Here is a 15900-nt window from a genome sequence, read left to right as displayed (position 1 = left end):
TATTTGGAATACCAAAGGTTACCCAGGATTTGTACATTTTATTCCTCCCTAGTCCACCTGCAAAAATATTGCTTCTGTGGCCTGATCTGATGTCATAAACTATTGTGTCATAAATGAAAGAAAACAACATTCTTACCTCTCTGGGTATGCAGTCAGATGACTCAGGCTGTAAACTGGAAAATATTTTTTTCCACTGGTGGCATTGACTAGCCTAGCAAACTTCATGGGCATCTGTATTTCTTTTGTTGTGATCAAGCTGTTATTTAGCTGTTTCAATTCTTCTCTTCCTCCTGATGTTTTCTTTTGCTTCATAGATTCATAGAATGGTTTAGGTTGGAAGAGACCTTAAAGATAATCCAGTTCAAATGCCTCTGCCATGGGCAGGGACACCCTCCACTAGACCAGATTGCTCAAGGCCTCATCCAACCTGACCCTGAATACCTCCAGGGAGAGGGCATGCATGTCCTCCCTGGGCAACCTATTCCAGTGTCTTACCACCCTTACTGTAAATAATTTCTTTCTAGTATCTACTCTAAATCTGCTCTCCTCAAGCTTCAACCTGTTCCCTCTCATCCTATCACTATAAGCCCTTGTAAAAAGTCTCTTCCTGGCTGTGGGAAACTGATGAATCTGTGGACCCTCTGATGAGATAGGAAGAATTCGACATCGAAAATATCACTGTGTTCCCATGAGAATCTGGAAAGTCCCTGAACTGAATGTTTGAGGATGAGAAACCGCAAGATGAGACAGAGGGGCCACCTGGGCTAGCTTAACACGTAACCATAGCAATGCAATCACTAACCAGTAAGAATCTTGAGAAAAGTTTGTTTACCAATCACACACAGCCACACTAATCACATACATACAAATAGGTATTGCTTTGCTAGAATAAATGGAATCCTTTGTCTTTGTCTCTATACTCTGCTTGCCATGAGTGTATATTTTTGTCACTTTGTCCGTCACCATATACAGTGACACCTGGCTTTCTTGTAGGTCCCTTTCAGGTACTGGAAGGCTGCTATAAGGTCTCCCCTGAGCCTTCTTTTTCCCAGGCAGAGTGACTTCCCTTGTCCTGCTGGTTACACTTCTTTTGATGCAGCCCAGGATACCATTTGGCTTCTGGGCTGCAAGCACACATTGCTGGCTCATGTTAAGTTTTCCATCAACTGTCACACCCAAGTCCTTCTCCTCAAGACCACTCTTGAGCCATCTTTGCCCATCCACTGCTTGGGAGTGCCCTGACCCAGGTGTGGGACCTTGCACTTGGGCTTGTTGAATTTTGTGAGGTTGCTTGGGCCCACCTCTCAAGCCTGTCCAAGACCCTCTAGATGGCACCCCTTCCCTCCAGCATGTCAACTGGGCCACACAGCTTGGTGTCATCTGCAAACTTGCTGATTAACTTTGACTCTGAGGAGTCTGTATTCCTTGTATGTTTAGTTTTGTGTTTTGTTTAAAATCCCTAATGACTAGTTAGACTGTCCCCTTTTGGTTGAATTTCCTTGTGTTGACATACATTTTTGTGTTAAATGCACACATCGGAATTTTTCTCCCAAGAGTTGCTGTTATTTTGCAACATGTAAACAATGTCTTGTCAGTCTGTATAGTTATTAAAACTGGGCTAAGGATTTTGGAGTCTGAATGAGAATGTGCATAGTTATTTCAAAGCCATAGTTAATGTTTAGTATTTGAATATTTACTAACCAGATAGTAACCTCACAGTTAAATTATTATGTAAAGTTATTTAAATAGCAGCAGAAGTTACTGTATTAAAGCCCACTTTGTAAGGAAATCAATGACAAGGAAGGAAGCAGTGAAGTACACTAATAGATTATATGCTATAGCAATATATTGCCTTTTTATTGCTTTTCCACAGGCAGCAGATTCATGTATAGTTATTACTAGCTACATTATCTGCTAGTTTTCTATCAAAAAAGACTCAGTCTATTGAATCATTAATCCAATATTTATCATTCTTATTGCAAATCCACTAGTGTTAGCACTGTATAAAATATTGACTCAAATCTACTGGTTTTGCTAAAGATTAAAAACATATTAACCTAAAAAGCACAGTATGACTTAGGACATTTGAAACTATTCATTGTGGATGTTTGAAACGGCAACATTTCTATGTTGTGAGGAATGATTATTTTTTTTTTTCTTCAATCTTTGATATACAGTAAGTGACCAGTGCCATCCTGATTTGAAGATGCTGAATGTTCATCTAACTCATATTAGAAATTTTGATGTGTATTACATTAGTTACTGAATATCAAGAATAAAATTTTTGCTCATACATAGAGTGTAAAATGGGATCTTTTGTAGCAGCACACGGCCTGTTTAGAATGATATAACAGGCGCTGAATGTTCACATATCAAACAAAATGCCATCTTTCTGTAGAAAAGAGGTGTCAAAAAGTTTCTTTGTACCTTTAACGCATGTGATTATGTAGTACAAAATGCAGAGTTTGTAAAATTTCTTGAATATACAGGCAAAAAATGAATAATTCAAAACAACTCATAAGTTCTACATTCTATTGTATCTTTTATAACGCAGGCAGAAGATAGCATTGTGTTCCCAGTAGAGCTGAATTTGCACAAGTTACACCTCTGAAAATGCCAGATGGTCTATGGTCTACTTTTGAGAGCTGTCACATATGTAAAGATTTGAAAAAAGAAAGACAGCTGAATGAGAGCAGTGGATCATTAAAGAGAGAGTGAGAGTCCCTGGGTATCACTGTGTTTTAAGAAGCATTGTGTTGTTCCCCACATTACACCTTTTCTTTTTTTTTTTTACCTTCTTTTTTTTTTTAAGATATACACAACCTTTAAAAAATAAGGTAAAAATATTTCTATCTTAAACTGAGTGGTTGTGGCTTAATCTTGGAACTGTCAGTTGCTTTTGTTCTTTATGCTAGAATGCAGTCATATGGTTCCTAATTGGTTTCAAGTGTGTTTTAACCATAAGATTCAAGTCTCCCTAGTGCAAAATTATCAATAAAGTTAAAATAAATTTAAATTGAGATAACTAATACATTTGGGGTTTTATTCCATTTTGATTTGACCTGTGTATCACATGTGAATACTGTGAAGCCAGTCAGCTAAAAATTTGTATGTTAATATTAAAAGACTGAACTAAGAGTACTTTGGAAAGAAGACTGTTTAATTTAAAAATTAAAACACACGCACAAAAAAAATCCAAATCTCTTATAATAATTAAAGCCAAAACATACAACTGTTTAGATTCAGCAAGACTTTTCCTTCACCTGTAATGACAGAAACACACCTAATTTTGAAGATTGGATTTTGGATAATTTTGTCAAACTATTGTATTGTAGCAAAGCACTAAAAATAACCCAAAACTTGTAAGCTGCCACCACCAATTTAGCTGTCAGTTACAGAAACTTGCCTATCCAGACATACAGAAGTTTTAGCATAGTCTACTGTGTTTATTGATTTAGGAGGGTTAACACCCTTCCCCACTGATTCTAGGTTATTGGTGCAACTGTACCACTCCACTGGTAGGGAATCATAGGCAGCACAGTTTGAGAGAACATTGTTACATGGAATGTGAGAGACGTTGTTCCTTAGTAGTACATGTGAGCAGGATAATAATAGCTATGAGGAGCTATCAACACTGAATTTTCGAGAGTAGAATTTTGATTCCTGATATTGCCAAAGGTTTTATTTTTAACTGTGGTTAGGTGTGCGTTGACTATTTAAAAATGGAAATATAAAGATAGATGTTAACTTTTCACTCTATTCTTTGATCACTAGAAGCGATGAAAGTTGCATCCCAATCTAACCTATAGTGTTCAGTTTTCAATTTACAGATTAAATTAATACATTCTTTATTTACTTTTAAGCACAACCTCAACGTTTGCCTCAGCCAAACACTTCAGCACTGGAAAGGGGTGAGGAAGAAAGCGTTAAAATCCAAAACGGCCATGTGGGTCTAAGTAATGGAAGTGGCATTCACAACGGGGTCAAGCACACACCTGCAGACAACAGAAAACTTTCAGCTCCTGTTTCAGAAAAAATGCACAGAAAAATTCAGTCTACCTTGTCTGTCAACAGCAACAGCAGCAAGAAGAGTAAGATAAGCTCCGTGTTTTCTCAAAAGCCAGGTACTACACCTGAAGGTAAGCAGAATTTCTTATTAAAAAACCTCAAACTGAATACAGACCAGCCAAACCCTGTTCTCACTAATAATTACACAATCAACTGAAAATAATTGAAGAGTATGACTCATGCTCCAGAAACAAATAGAAATCATGATGATAAAACACGAGTTACTTCCCCAAAGGAAAATATAAAGTATTTGAAGAAAATTGAGGGAATGGGACATTTCTTGCTTTCGAACATTTGGCCAGTGTAGTCTGATAATGTTTTAGTCATTCTAGTTAGTATCCTGAACTGATAGAAACTCCTGTCAACATTGTCATATATATATATATACACCAGGAGAAAATAAAAGTTAAATTAGTAGTTCAAACCATAGTAAGTATTTAAATCCAGTAATGGCAGGCTCCATGAAGCTAGAGTTTGCTTTTGATAATGTTCTATTACTTGATATTTTTACTAGCCATGAGGCCTGGAAGCTAGATAATCAAATTTGGACCTGTGCTTAATGTTTAACATGCCAGATGCTTAATTTGCATGAAAAAGCTTTGTGCTCCCTATGCACAGTTTAAATAAACAAAAATAAATAATTTCCCTTATGTTTTAGATGTCTTTTCACAGCTTTTAATTACTCTAATGGCCCCAGAGTTCCTGAGCTCCTCCTCAATTCACTGCCTCCCCGTTAGCACTAACATACTCCTGCCTGTTACAAGAAGGGTGCAGAGGCTCTGTAAATTTTATTGGTTTGAGGTAGATATAGATGCAACTGGTTAAAAGGAAAACCTCTGGAGAGTGGATACAGGCACAGATTCTTAGAGAAATGGGAGATAGTACTGTTCAGTGAAATGGGGAGGATTCTTAACCTAGATGAAAGGAAGAGGGATCAGAAGGACTGCACGTAGTGGCCTGAATGAAGCCTACTGATGTCTGTAGAGTGACTTCTTTTGACTTCAACTACTTCAGTCAAACCTATTCAGCGAATCTGTGTAGTAATATCAAGAACAGTTTCACTCAGACTGTACCATGGGCTGGTCCTCCTTGCTGCAGTTTATTTTCATATTGATCTTCAAGAACCTACTGTTATTTTTCTGTTGCACTTTCAGTCCTCTAACATTTCCTTCCAAAATCACAGCTTCGTACTTCCTATATTCCCCTTATCTCTTTCTCTTATGTGAAATCCAGTTCAGTCTCCAGCCTGATACTTTTTCTTATAAATTGTTCCTTCGTGCAGTATCAAAAAACTGTAAGTCAAGACACCTAGATCTGTTCACACAAGTGGTATAAAGTGCAGGCCCCTGAATTTAAGAAATTCAACCTCTTAAAAAAATAAAATTGCAGACTTCTAAAGAGACAGTGCTTGCCCTGTTCATGATACTATAGAATTTATGGCAAATGCTTGCTCTTTTTTTTTGTCTACAATTATATTGTAATGAATATAGTCAGTGTGAGGTTTTGTTTGTTCATAATAGCCTTGGTAATGATTATGTCAACTTACTAAATGATTGAGGAGAAAATTAATAAAATACTTTCAGATTTAGCTCTAAATCATGAAACCTGATTTTAATATCCAACATCTAATTGTGCTGAAACTGGTAATACACTTTTTTTTTATATATACAACAAGAAATGTCGATACATTAAAGGCCATAATGTCCAGATAATTTTAGCAGAAAGAAATAAAGGAAATGCAGTTAAACGTGTCCACTTTCAGGTATTCCAAGTCACTTTAGATTTGCTGTTCCTTATGTAAGAGAGGCTCTGCAGAGGGACCTCGACAGGCTGGACAGATGGGCAGAGTCCAACAGCATGAGATTTAACACATCCAAGTGCCGGGTTCTGCACATTGGCCACAACAACCCCATGCAGAGCTACAAGCTGGGGTCAGAGTGGCTGGAGAGCAGTCAGGCTGAGAGGGACCTGGGGGTGCTGGTTGACAGTAGACTGAACATGAGCTTGCAGTGTGCCCAGGCAGCTAAGAGGGCCAGTGGCATCCTGGCCTGCATCAGGAACAGTGTGGCCAGCAGGAGCAGGGAGGTCATTCTGCCCCTGTACACTGCACTGGTTAGGCCGCACCTCGAGTACTGTGTCCAGTTCTGGGCCCCTCAGTTTAGGAAGGATGTTGACTTGCTGGAACGAGTCCAGAGAAGAGCAACAAAGTTGGTGAGGGGTTTGGAACACAAGCCCTATGAGGAGAGGCTGAGGGAGCTGGGGTTGCTTAGCCTGGAGAAGAGGAGACTCAGGGGTGACCTTATTACTCTCTACAACTACCTGAAGGGAGGTTGTAGACAGATGGATGTTGGTCTCTTCTCCCAGGCGGCCAGTACCAGAACAAGAGGACACAGTCTCAGGCTGCGCCAGGGGAGGTTCAGGCTGGATGTTAGGAAAAAGTTCTATACAGAAAGAGTGATTGCCCATTGGAATGGGCTGCCTGGGGAGGTGGTAGAGTCGTCATCACTGGAGGTTTTCAGGAGAAGACTTGATGGGGTGCTTGGTGCCGTGGGTTAGTTGCTTGGGTGGTGTTGGATTGGTTGATGGGTTGGACGCGATGATCTTGAAGGTCTCTTCCAACCTGGTTTATTCTATGTATTCTATGTATTCTATGTATCTTATATTTTGTGATCTCATCACTTACAGCTTTTGTTTTTAACTTGAACATACATATATTTTTACCTTGTCTGTCTTCTCTTCCACCATGAGTGCTCTGCTCTATCAATAAAGTCAGAAGAATAACTGGTTTTAAGTGAAGCAAAGTGGCCTGAGAAAATAAATATTTTATAGCTTCAAAGGAAGAAAAGTGAAAAATCTGTTCATCAAGCTGGAAAGAGAAAATATTTTGCATTTTTTCTTATTCCCTCATAAAAGCTGCCATTCTTCTTGTGTTCTACGAAGACAAGAATTGCATATTTCTGGAGCACCACACCTATTTGCAATGCAAAATAAGTCCAGATATGGTAGTTATTTTGCTCTAGAACATCTTATCTAGTGACAGAACAGAAAACTTACCTGTGCTTGAAGCGGGACAGAATCAAGAAACATCCAGGTTTGCTACCTATCCTGCTCAGGAGCATATTTAGGGTCATGTTTATTTAAAAGCTTATAAATGTGGCCTGCTGCTTCATATACTGCAGTCCGCAGTATATATACTAGAAAGCTAAATGAAATCCAGTATTACTTTACCCAGGACATCACATATTCCCATGAAGATCAGAACTGCTCCTCTTCATCTCCAAGGTACTAGACTGCCCTAATGCAAGCCATAAAGCCTCCTAGTTCCCCACCAAAAGTCATGCTTCCATAGTTAACAATTCTTTTATTAATTTTTCCAGCTGCAAACTCAATTTGCACTGTAGATCATATCTTGTGAGATGTTGGAATTGGGGTCGCATTAGAAATGCCTAAACTGTAACAGACATTTTGGTAGCAGTGGTATAAAACCTTTAAAAACTCCCTTTTAAAATGAGCCTGTATGGAAGAGTCATGTCAGCATTTGAGTATATGCTGTTTTGAAACATTTTCACATCCAATGAGGCTTAGGAGGGTGTGAGTGCACTCACCAGTTCTGCTTTTCCCTCATCTATTATTAATCCATATTGTCCCTGAAGAAATCTTACTCAGCTCCATAACTTGCACTACAGAAAACTAAAGGAATTGTGAAATAGTAGGAGTGTCTCTCTTAAAAAGCAGTTTTTAAACACTGTTTCAGTTCTAAAGATTTTTCAAAGGAATTGGGTATGTTTCAGTGCACATTGGGAATAAAATATTTTTTTTTAGTCAAAGAAATTTTAATCATCTTTTAAATTATTGATGTCAGAGTTGTCATAGTTTTTCCAAAACTGTTGGCACTGGCAATGAGAATTGTCACTTTCTTGCACCTGCTATGTATAGAGCAGAGAAACACCTTGGTAATTTGAAAAAGCAATAGTAGATGAATAAAAAGAAGGCAGTTCAGCTGCTGTGTTTGAAAGCAGTGGCACCTGTCCAAAGGAACCTGAAAACAGGAGGAGGTCTGTAGGAGATCGGAGGAGGTCTATGTGGTGGGTGAACAGTAAATCTTAATGTTAGGACATGAAGAAAAAATGAGTAACTGAATTCATAAATATACATATCTGAGTAGTGAAAGGAAATAATGACATATGCAGAGGTGGAAGATGAAAGGAAAGAAGCTGGGCGGTGGGAGGGTTGGAAAAGGTATTTAATTAAGGAGGTGCAGGGGGCAAAATGAAGTGGGCATTGATTATTTTGTAAAAACTAAACAAAGTTTTCCTTTGTTTCCTTCCTAAACAATGTTTCCTTTCCAAAACATTATGAAGCTTGGTGTTACACATTTTTTTAGTCAAAGCAATTGCTTATAAAAAGAGGGTACAGAGATTTAATTCACTTGAAATGGATGTCTCCCTTGCCCTACTTGTCACACTTCTTTTGATGCAGCCCAGGGCACAGTTGGTCTTCTGGGCTGCACGTGCACATTTCTGGGTCATATTAAGTTTTTCATCAACTGACAGCCCCAAGTCCTTCTGCCTTGCCCAGCCTATATTTGTGCTTGGTATTGCCCTGGCATAGCTGTAGGACCTTGCACTCTGACTTGGTGAACTGCATGAGCTTGACATTGGCCACCTCTCAAGCCTGCTCAAGTCCCTCTAGATGACATCCCTTCCCTACGGTGTGTGAACCAGACCACACAGCTTGGTGTCACCTGCAAACTTGCTGAGGGTGTGCTCAATCCTACTGTTTGCATTGCTGACAAAGATGCTAAACAGCACTGGTCCCCATGTTAGGGTAGTTCCCAGAACTACAGCAAATTATGGTAAGTTGAGTTTAGCGTGGTACTTTTCATATTCAAAAGGCTAAAAGCATACACAATTGCTGCATTAGTCTGGAAATGATAGCTTGTTAAGCTATGGTGAACAGATCATAAGCCTGAATCCTGTATGTACAAGATCTTCCTGTATTCATAGTATCATAGTATCAGTCAGGGTTGGAAGGGACCACAAGGATCATCTAGTTCCAGCCCTCCTGCCATGGGCAGGGACACCCCTCACTAGATCAGGCTGGCCAGAGCCTCCTCCAGCCTGGTCTTAAACACCTCCAGGGACGGTGCCCCAGCCACCTCCCTGGACAACCCATTCCAGGGCTTCACCACTCTCATGGTGAAGAACTTTCTCCTCACATTCAGCCTGAATCTCCCCACCTCCAGCTTCATTCCTTTCTCCCTAGTCCTATCACTACCTGAGATCCTGAGAAGTCCCTCCCCAGCCTTCTTGTAGGCCCCCTTCAGATACTGGAAGGCCACAATTAGGTCATCTCGGAGCCTTCTCTTCTCCAGACTGAACAGCCCCAACTCCTTCAATCTGTCCTCATAGGAGAGGCTCTCCAGTCCTCTGATCATCCTTGTGGCCCTCCTACCCAGGCTCTCTAAACCAGAGAGGCACTAGAAAGCTGTTTTTATTCCAAGGATTTTTTTTTTTCAAGATTGGTTATAGGAAGTGTAACAAGGCTAGGTATAGGAGAGAGGTAGATAAAAAAAGAACTTGAAACATGGAAGTGAGGCTCTGAGAAAGGACAGACAATGTAGGTGTGCCACCAGATTTAAGTTGCCATGTGTACTTTTCCAGGAGCAAGGCCTGAAGCAACTTTCCTCAATCTTCTAGACTGTGTATCTTGTGCTGCTGAGCTTGGACATGTGGTGATCAGTCTCACCCAGTGTTTTAAAATCCAGTGTTTAAAATTCAACATTTCAGGGTGCATTTGATTGAGACCTTCCCTTCTACCCCTTCTTTTTAGTATAATGTAACTTCTTCTGTTCTGGATGTTGAATCAAAGCATAGGGTTGATGGATACTATTTAACTCATTCTGCTGACTACATTAATTTGAGTATCCCAAGAGATATTGATGGCTTAACTGAAGACAAAGTAAGTCCATCAAATAGCCTTTGTGTTAAGCCAGGGTCTCAAGAACTACTAGTTGCTTATGTATGGAAAGTAATGAGTATTTCTCTAAGCAGGTTAGTAGACCTCTATTTGAAGTAGGAGCATCTTTGGTTTATGCAAGTTTGTGTAAACTGAAAAACAGTTTTCAGTCAATTTTACTTTCCTTTTGGGCATATGATTTTGAATAGGATTTTAAAACTTATTTTTCTTTTCCCCCTTAAATATCACAAGAGCAGCAATATGTTTTCTTTTATAAATTCTTCTGTCATTGTATTGGTGGTGTTTACTGAATTTTGTTTTGAATGTTCACTTCACCATCAATAGCCTGACACTGCAGAAATATCTGCTGGCCATCTGTCTCTCCCTCTTCATTTTTTTCAAATATACATACACTTTTGAAATCCATCTCATAACCTTAAGTAACATTTAGGCAGCTAGTTCATTAGTATGCTGAAAATCTCTCTACTTAGACAAAAAAATTCCACTGTTATCCACTTTGAATCAGTTTCTCAAAGATTTGTGTCTGAGCATGAAGTGCAAAACAGATTTATTTATTTTTTTTGTTAAACATTGTATGGGGATGCAGTTGTCAGTCAAGCAGTGGGCAAATAACACCATCAAACCTGCGATTTTTAAGAAGACATCTTGAAGAGTCCTGTGTTTTAAGCATGGTTATGTTTTTGTTTTCATAGAAGCCTTGGGAAGTGACTTACACATTCTGTAACCAGAGTGGGTCGAAAACAGGGCCTGTAATAAAAAGGTCTTCCTGTTGTATGCATTTTATAAGGTTATGGTCTATTTTGTGCCTAACTAGTCTCGGTATTTGCAGTGATCAGCAACATCAGTGAAAGCTTCATATTCAAAGGAAGCCTTAGATAGTGGAAATTAGCACATTTCTTAGTAGGTCTCTCTGAACTGAACAGCTATACTGCATGTGACTTGGCAGTTAGTTTTGTCTGTATTTCTTTCTCTTGACCATTTTCCTGAGTGGAGTGAGTTTTCTGGAAGAGAATGGGTAGCAGGGGCTGCGCACAAACCATGTACATTGTAGGAATCATGGTGTGATGATGTGAATACCACTACTCAGTAAGTTTACACCCTGCCTCTCTGCAATGCATGACTTTAAGAAACTTGTGCTGAGGTGTTGTCTCGTTGCCTGGCTGTGCTGCTCTGGTCATGGGCTGTTTCCGCTGTGAGCACTGTGTTCATCCCCACTGCTGCTGGCCCTGTGCTGCCAGCCCATGGGATGCATGTAGCACTTGCTGGGCCTTCTGTTCCACACTCTGCAGGGGCCTAGAGTAAACCCCTGCTGAGGACTTCAGCTGCCACTTTGATTGCATTTTTTTGATTGCGGTTTTGCCCTTTTTGAATCTTGCTGTGAGACAGCGGAGTGCCTGGAGATTTGTTTCGAGTTGTCTGAACTTGGTGAATATAGTTATTAAGAATCTGACCAAGGTCACCATCCTGTAAGTGAGATTATTTACCATTGCAGACATGAAAACCTTTTATCATATCTGACCTGCCTGCTTGGTATGAAAGCTTACTGGGTCAGTTTGTGACAGCTTAGTGTCAACCATTATAAAAGAAGCACAGATCAGCTTGTGTGTGCATTTCTCTGTACATTTTTCAGTTAAACTTCTGCATCCCTTGTACAGTTTCAATGTTGATAGTTCTCTTAAAAGTCAGTTTCTTAAGTAGAGCCTTTCCTTTTCATAAAAATAAGGAGGAGACAATGAAAAGGAATTTGAAATAAAATATATATCTGAGCATTTAGAAGGAATTTAATATCAGGCTAATACCTGTTTGCAGAGATTTTAGACATATAAAGTATTGTGCACATGCAAATGTTTAGAAAAACATTTTTTAACTTCAGGTCTAACCTCCATCCCAGGCAAAATGAAAAGATAGTTGAAGATAAGTGTCTGAAAGCTTATCTTTTTTCTTCCCCTTGCCCAACTGTGAGTTTGTTTAATAAAGTGTACTATTAGTATCTACCGAACAAACCTATCATATCTTATGTTATTCAGCATGACTTTTGGAAACCTAGGTCATAGTCAACAAATGTGATCTTGGGAGTTAACAGTACTGCATCGTCAACATCAAGACAGATGGAGTTTAGTCCTTGATAAAGACCCACTCCTAGCTCTTAACTGGGAAAATAAGCATGACAAAATCTCTAATTCTCTAACAAAACAAAGACATAAATCAAATAATTTAAGATACCATCTCCTTAAAGTGATACAGTGTTATACTGATATTACAAAATAGTTTCTTTATCAGAAAAGTCTAAAATTTATGCAAAATTTCCAGAACACATATTGGCAGACATTAAGATCTTCTGACTTGCAGTTTTGTCCAAATTCTTCCCAAATACATAAAGCAAATTTAGTTCCAATTGGATTAATGTATTCTACTGCTCACTCATCTGCAAAAACTATTAGGATTTTAATGTGGAAGTTAAGTGTAGTCTTTTTTTCTTAGCATGTTAAAATAGTTCTGAAATTTGAAGTAGTCTGTGATTTAAAATAGTCTCCTTGGCCTTGGAAGAAGATAATTATTAAAAAGTCTTGGGCAAGCAGTGAAATACATTTTAGTGGTCTACAACATGGCTATGAACAACATGGCCCTGAACAACATGGCCATCCCTTTTGAAGTGAGCTTTATGTAGCACCTTCTTCATAGATAGATCCCACTGATTGTGACATCATGCAAAAACAACCAAAGTAAATGAGTTTTAACTACGCAGATTTTTCTACACAGATTGCTGTAGGAATACGGGCGTTAGAGAATAGTGTATGAGTTTTGTGTAGCATGCAGATTTCTTATTACAACAACAAATATTGTGACTATATCTGTTCCTTTCCCTTACAATTGCATCTGTAAATGAGAAGCTAAGAAGTAGGGGTCATACATGGAAGAAATTATTCTTCCAGCCGTTTTATCCAAAGGTGTTACAGACCTATAGATTCATGTTTCTGAATTCAGTAAGCTAAGTAGAACTAGGTAGCAGCATGCTTTGCCATGTGTTAAATAATTGCTGCCTAGATGGCTATTAAAAGTCAATAACATGAAGAATATAAAAGTATGGTTATTTCATGTTTGTCCTTGAAATAAGGATCAAAGTTTATGTTCATTGTACAAATGAGTCTTCAGAAGAATGAGAGCAGTAAAGGGTATCCCTACTTTATGTTAAGTGTTTGTGTAGCTTGAGTGAAATGTTATATAAAGATTTTCTGACTAGAAAAATAGTTTTGACATCTGGAGGGAATGAAATAAAAGTAACAGGCAAACAAATCCTTTCAGCATTTCAGTCAGTGAAGAAGAGATGGAAAGACAGACTCTCCACAGAGTTTCCATCATAGCACTAATAGCCAAAATTTCTTTCTGTATCTTGGACCATTTTTAATAGCTTTTACCTTTGGATGACTTTTATTTAAATTAACACAGCCTCTTCTTGTAATTATTGTTTTAATCTTGGGGCTTTTTTTTTTTTCAGATTAGAAGAGAAAAGTTCTTTTCTGGGTGCAGAAAGTTCTTTCTGAGTGCAGCCCCTTTTGTTTAATCTATGAGGTCTCTCTTTTGCCCAGCAATAAATATGTACATTATAATTTTTGTGAGTATTTATCTCCCTGCAATTTCACATGAAGCAGGCAAAAATTGTTTGAGTTTTTTATTTTCAGTACTGATATACCTAAAGTTTTTTTACTTTTTGTTTAAAAAAAACATTTGTAGAACAGAATTTGTTGTGATATTGTCATCTTTCCAGTGTTTTTTGAAGATGCAACATAGTAAACACTTCAATTCTTCAAATATGAAGGTTTCTTAGATGGAACTCAGCTTTTTTATCTTTTTCTTTCATATTAAAAGAAAATATGAAAGGAGATTTTTACCTGAGCAAATTTAACACCATCTCCATGACAACCAGCTAATTAATCACTATCAGTCTGGCTTTGGACCTCTTCAGTGAACTGCTAGTCCCCAGCTTTATTTCACATATCTTCTGGGGTTTCTGTAAAGGTCAATTATTTAGCAACAGTATTTCCTTGGCAAAAGCAGCCTTCTAATACAAGCAACAACTTTCTTCAAAAAAACAGCTCAATCTTAGCTGTAATTTCCTCTCAGTTTTGCTTCATGCATGGTAGTAGAGAGCTTTCTAGGTTGGGGTTTTTTTTTGTTGTGTTGGGGTTTTTGCCTTCTTTCTTTTTTTTTTTTTTTGCTTTTTCTCTTTTTTATTCTGTTCATAAGTTTTCAGTATGTATGACTGTGACCACAGTACAGTACAGGTATTCCAAAACTAAGTTTGGATCTATGTAGTTTAGCCAGTAAGAGAAATCAGTCCCCAGCAGTGTGATGTTCAGAGTAAGCTAAGAGCTCAGGTAGTTACTTTGCTTCTTGGGACACATTTACAGGTCTGAGCCTGCTTTCTTGTGTAAAGTCGTAACTACACTATCCTCCAGTGAAAGTTTCTGCAATGTTAGAAGTACTTAATCAAGATACTTGCCATGGTTATTGCATATTTTTTGACATTTATAAGTATCTTTAGGTGGCCCAGTAATTGTATTACTGTAGCAATGAATTGTGAGCTTTTCCCTTGGACTACTGTGTCCAGTTCTGGAGTCCTCAGAATAAGAAACATATGAAACTGTTGGAGTGGGTTCAGAGGAAAGCCACAAAAATGATCAGAGGGCTGGAGCACCTCTCCTGTGACAAAGGTTGAGACAGTTGGTACTGTTCAGCCTGGAGAAGAGAAGGCTCAGGGAAGACCTTATTGCAGCCTTTCAGTACTTACAAGGAGTCTATAAGAAAAATTAGGATAGTCTTTTTAGCAAGTCCTTTTGTGACAGGACAAGGGGTAATAAACTAGAAGAGGTTAGTTTTAGGCTAGATATAAGGATGTCATTTTTTTCAATGAGACTGATGAAACTCTCTTACCAGGCTGCCCAGAGACACAAAAGATACCTCATCCCTGGGAATGTTCAAGGTCAGGTTGGAGAGGGCTCTGAGGAACCTGATAAAAAGATGTCCATGCTCACTACAGGGGTGTTGGACTAGATGACCTTTAAAAGTCTCTTCCAACTCAAACCATTTTATAATTCTATAACAGTCTTCAGCTGTGAACCATAAAAACATAACATCTGTAGATGGTCAGACCAATTCCCCATATAGCTCAATATCTTGTCTTTCTCACTGGCCTGTCATAGCAGATATCTGTGATAGACCATAGGGACAGGGAAAGGATCAGATGGTGCAGGATATTTTCCCCAGAACATTTTCCCTAGTCTTCAACTGTCTGCGAGTATAGAATTTCAAAGCTTGCAAATAGTAAAAAGAAGAATGAAAACTGAGCCTAGGAAAGAAAAGTAATTCTCTATCCTCAACATTTCTGGACTGTTCACTATATCTTACAAGTTAAATGTATTTATACGTATAGTTATACATGTTATGTGCTTATTATGGGAGCAGAATGAAAAGAACACAGTATATCCCTCACTCCTGCAGTCTCCTTTTCACTGACACATTTAATTCCAATCTTTAAGTTTTTTCAGGTCTCATGGAATTACTAATTGTTTGAAGTTATTCCTTATATTTATACTTTGGGTGCCATACTTTGTGCAGCGAGTTCGTAAGACACCACAGTTATGTCATGTAGTTTAGTACTTATGAAAGAAGAGTGTTTATGTGCAGATGTAGTTATAAACTTTATTGAAGATCAAAGTAGTAGAGTAAGAAGGATTGCCAGGAGATTTGTGTAGAAAACCAACAGAAAAATTTTTGGTTTGACTCAGTGTTTTATATATTGTTGAAAGTACAGAAATTCATATGATCACAGAATTAACCAGGTTGGAAAAGACC

At 38.4% G+C, this 15900-nt stretch overlaps 1 protein-coding gene across 1 annotated transcript in view; it reads left to right on the top strand.

The window, feature by feature from the left end:
* The window catches only part of MDFIC (MyoD family inhibitor domain containing), an 81904-nt gene that overhangs the window by 48991 nt on the left and 17013 nt on the right, over positions 1–15900 (top strand). Inside the window, 1 exon segment of the mRNA XM_054177861.1 lies at positions 3864–4139. Within this exon segment, the coding sequence (XP_054033836.1) occupies positions 3864–4139 (276 nt within the window).

The sequence above is a fragment of the Dryobates pubescens genome, chromosome Z, assembly GCF_014839835.1.
Source record: "Dryobates pubescens isolate bDryPub1 chromosome Z, bDryPub1.pri, whole genome shotgun sequence".
NCBI classification, from domain to species: Eukaryota; Metazoa; Chordata; class Aves; order Piciformes; family Picidae; genus Dryobates; species Dryobates pubescens.
The sequence above is the reverse complement of the archived record's forward strand: the minus strand, read 5'-3'. Positions and strand labels throughout refer to the sequence as shown.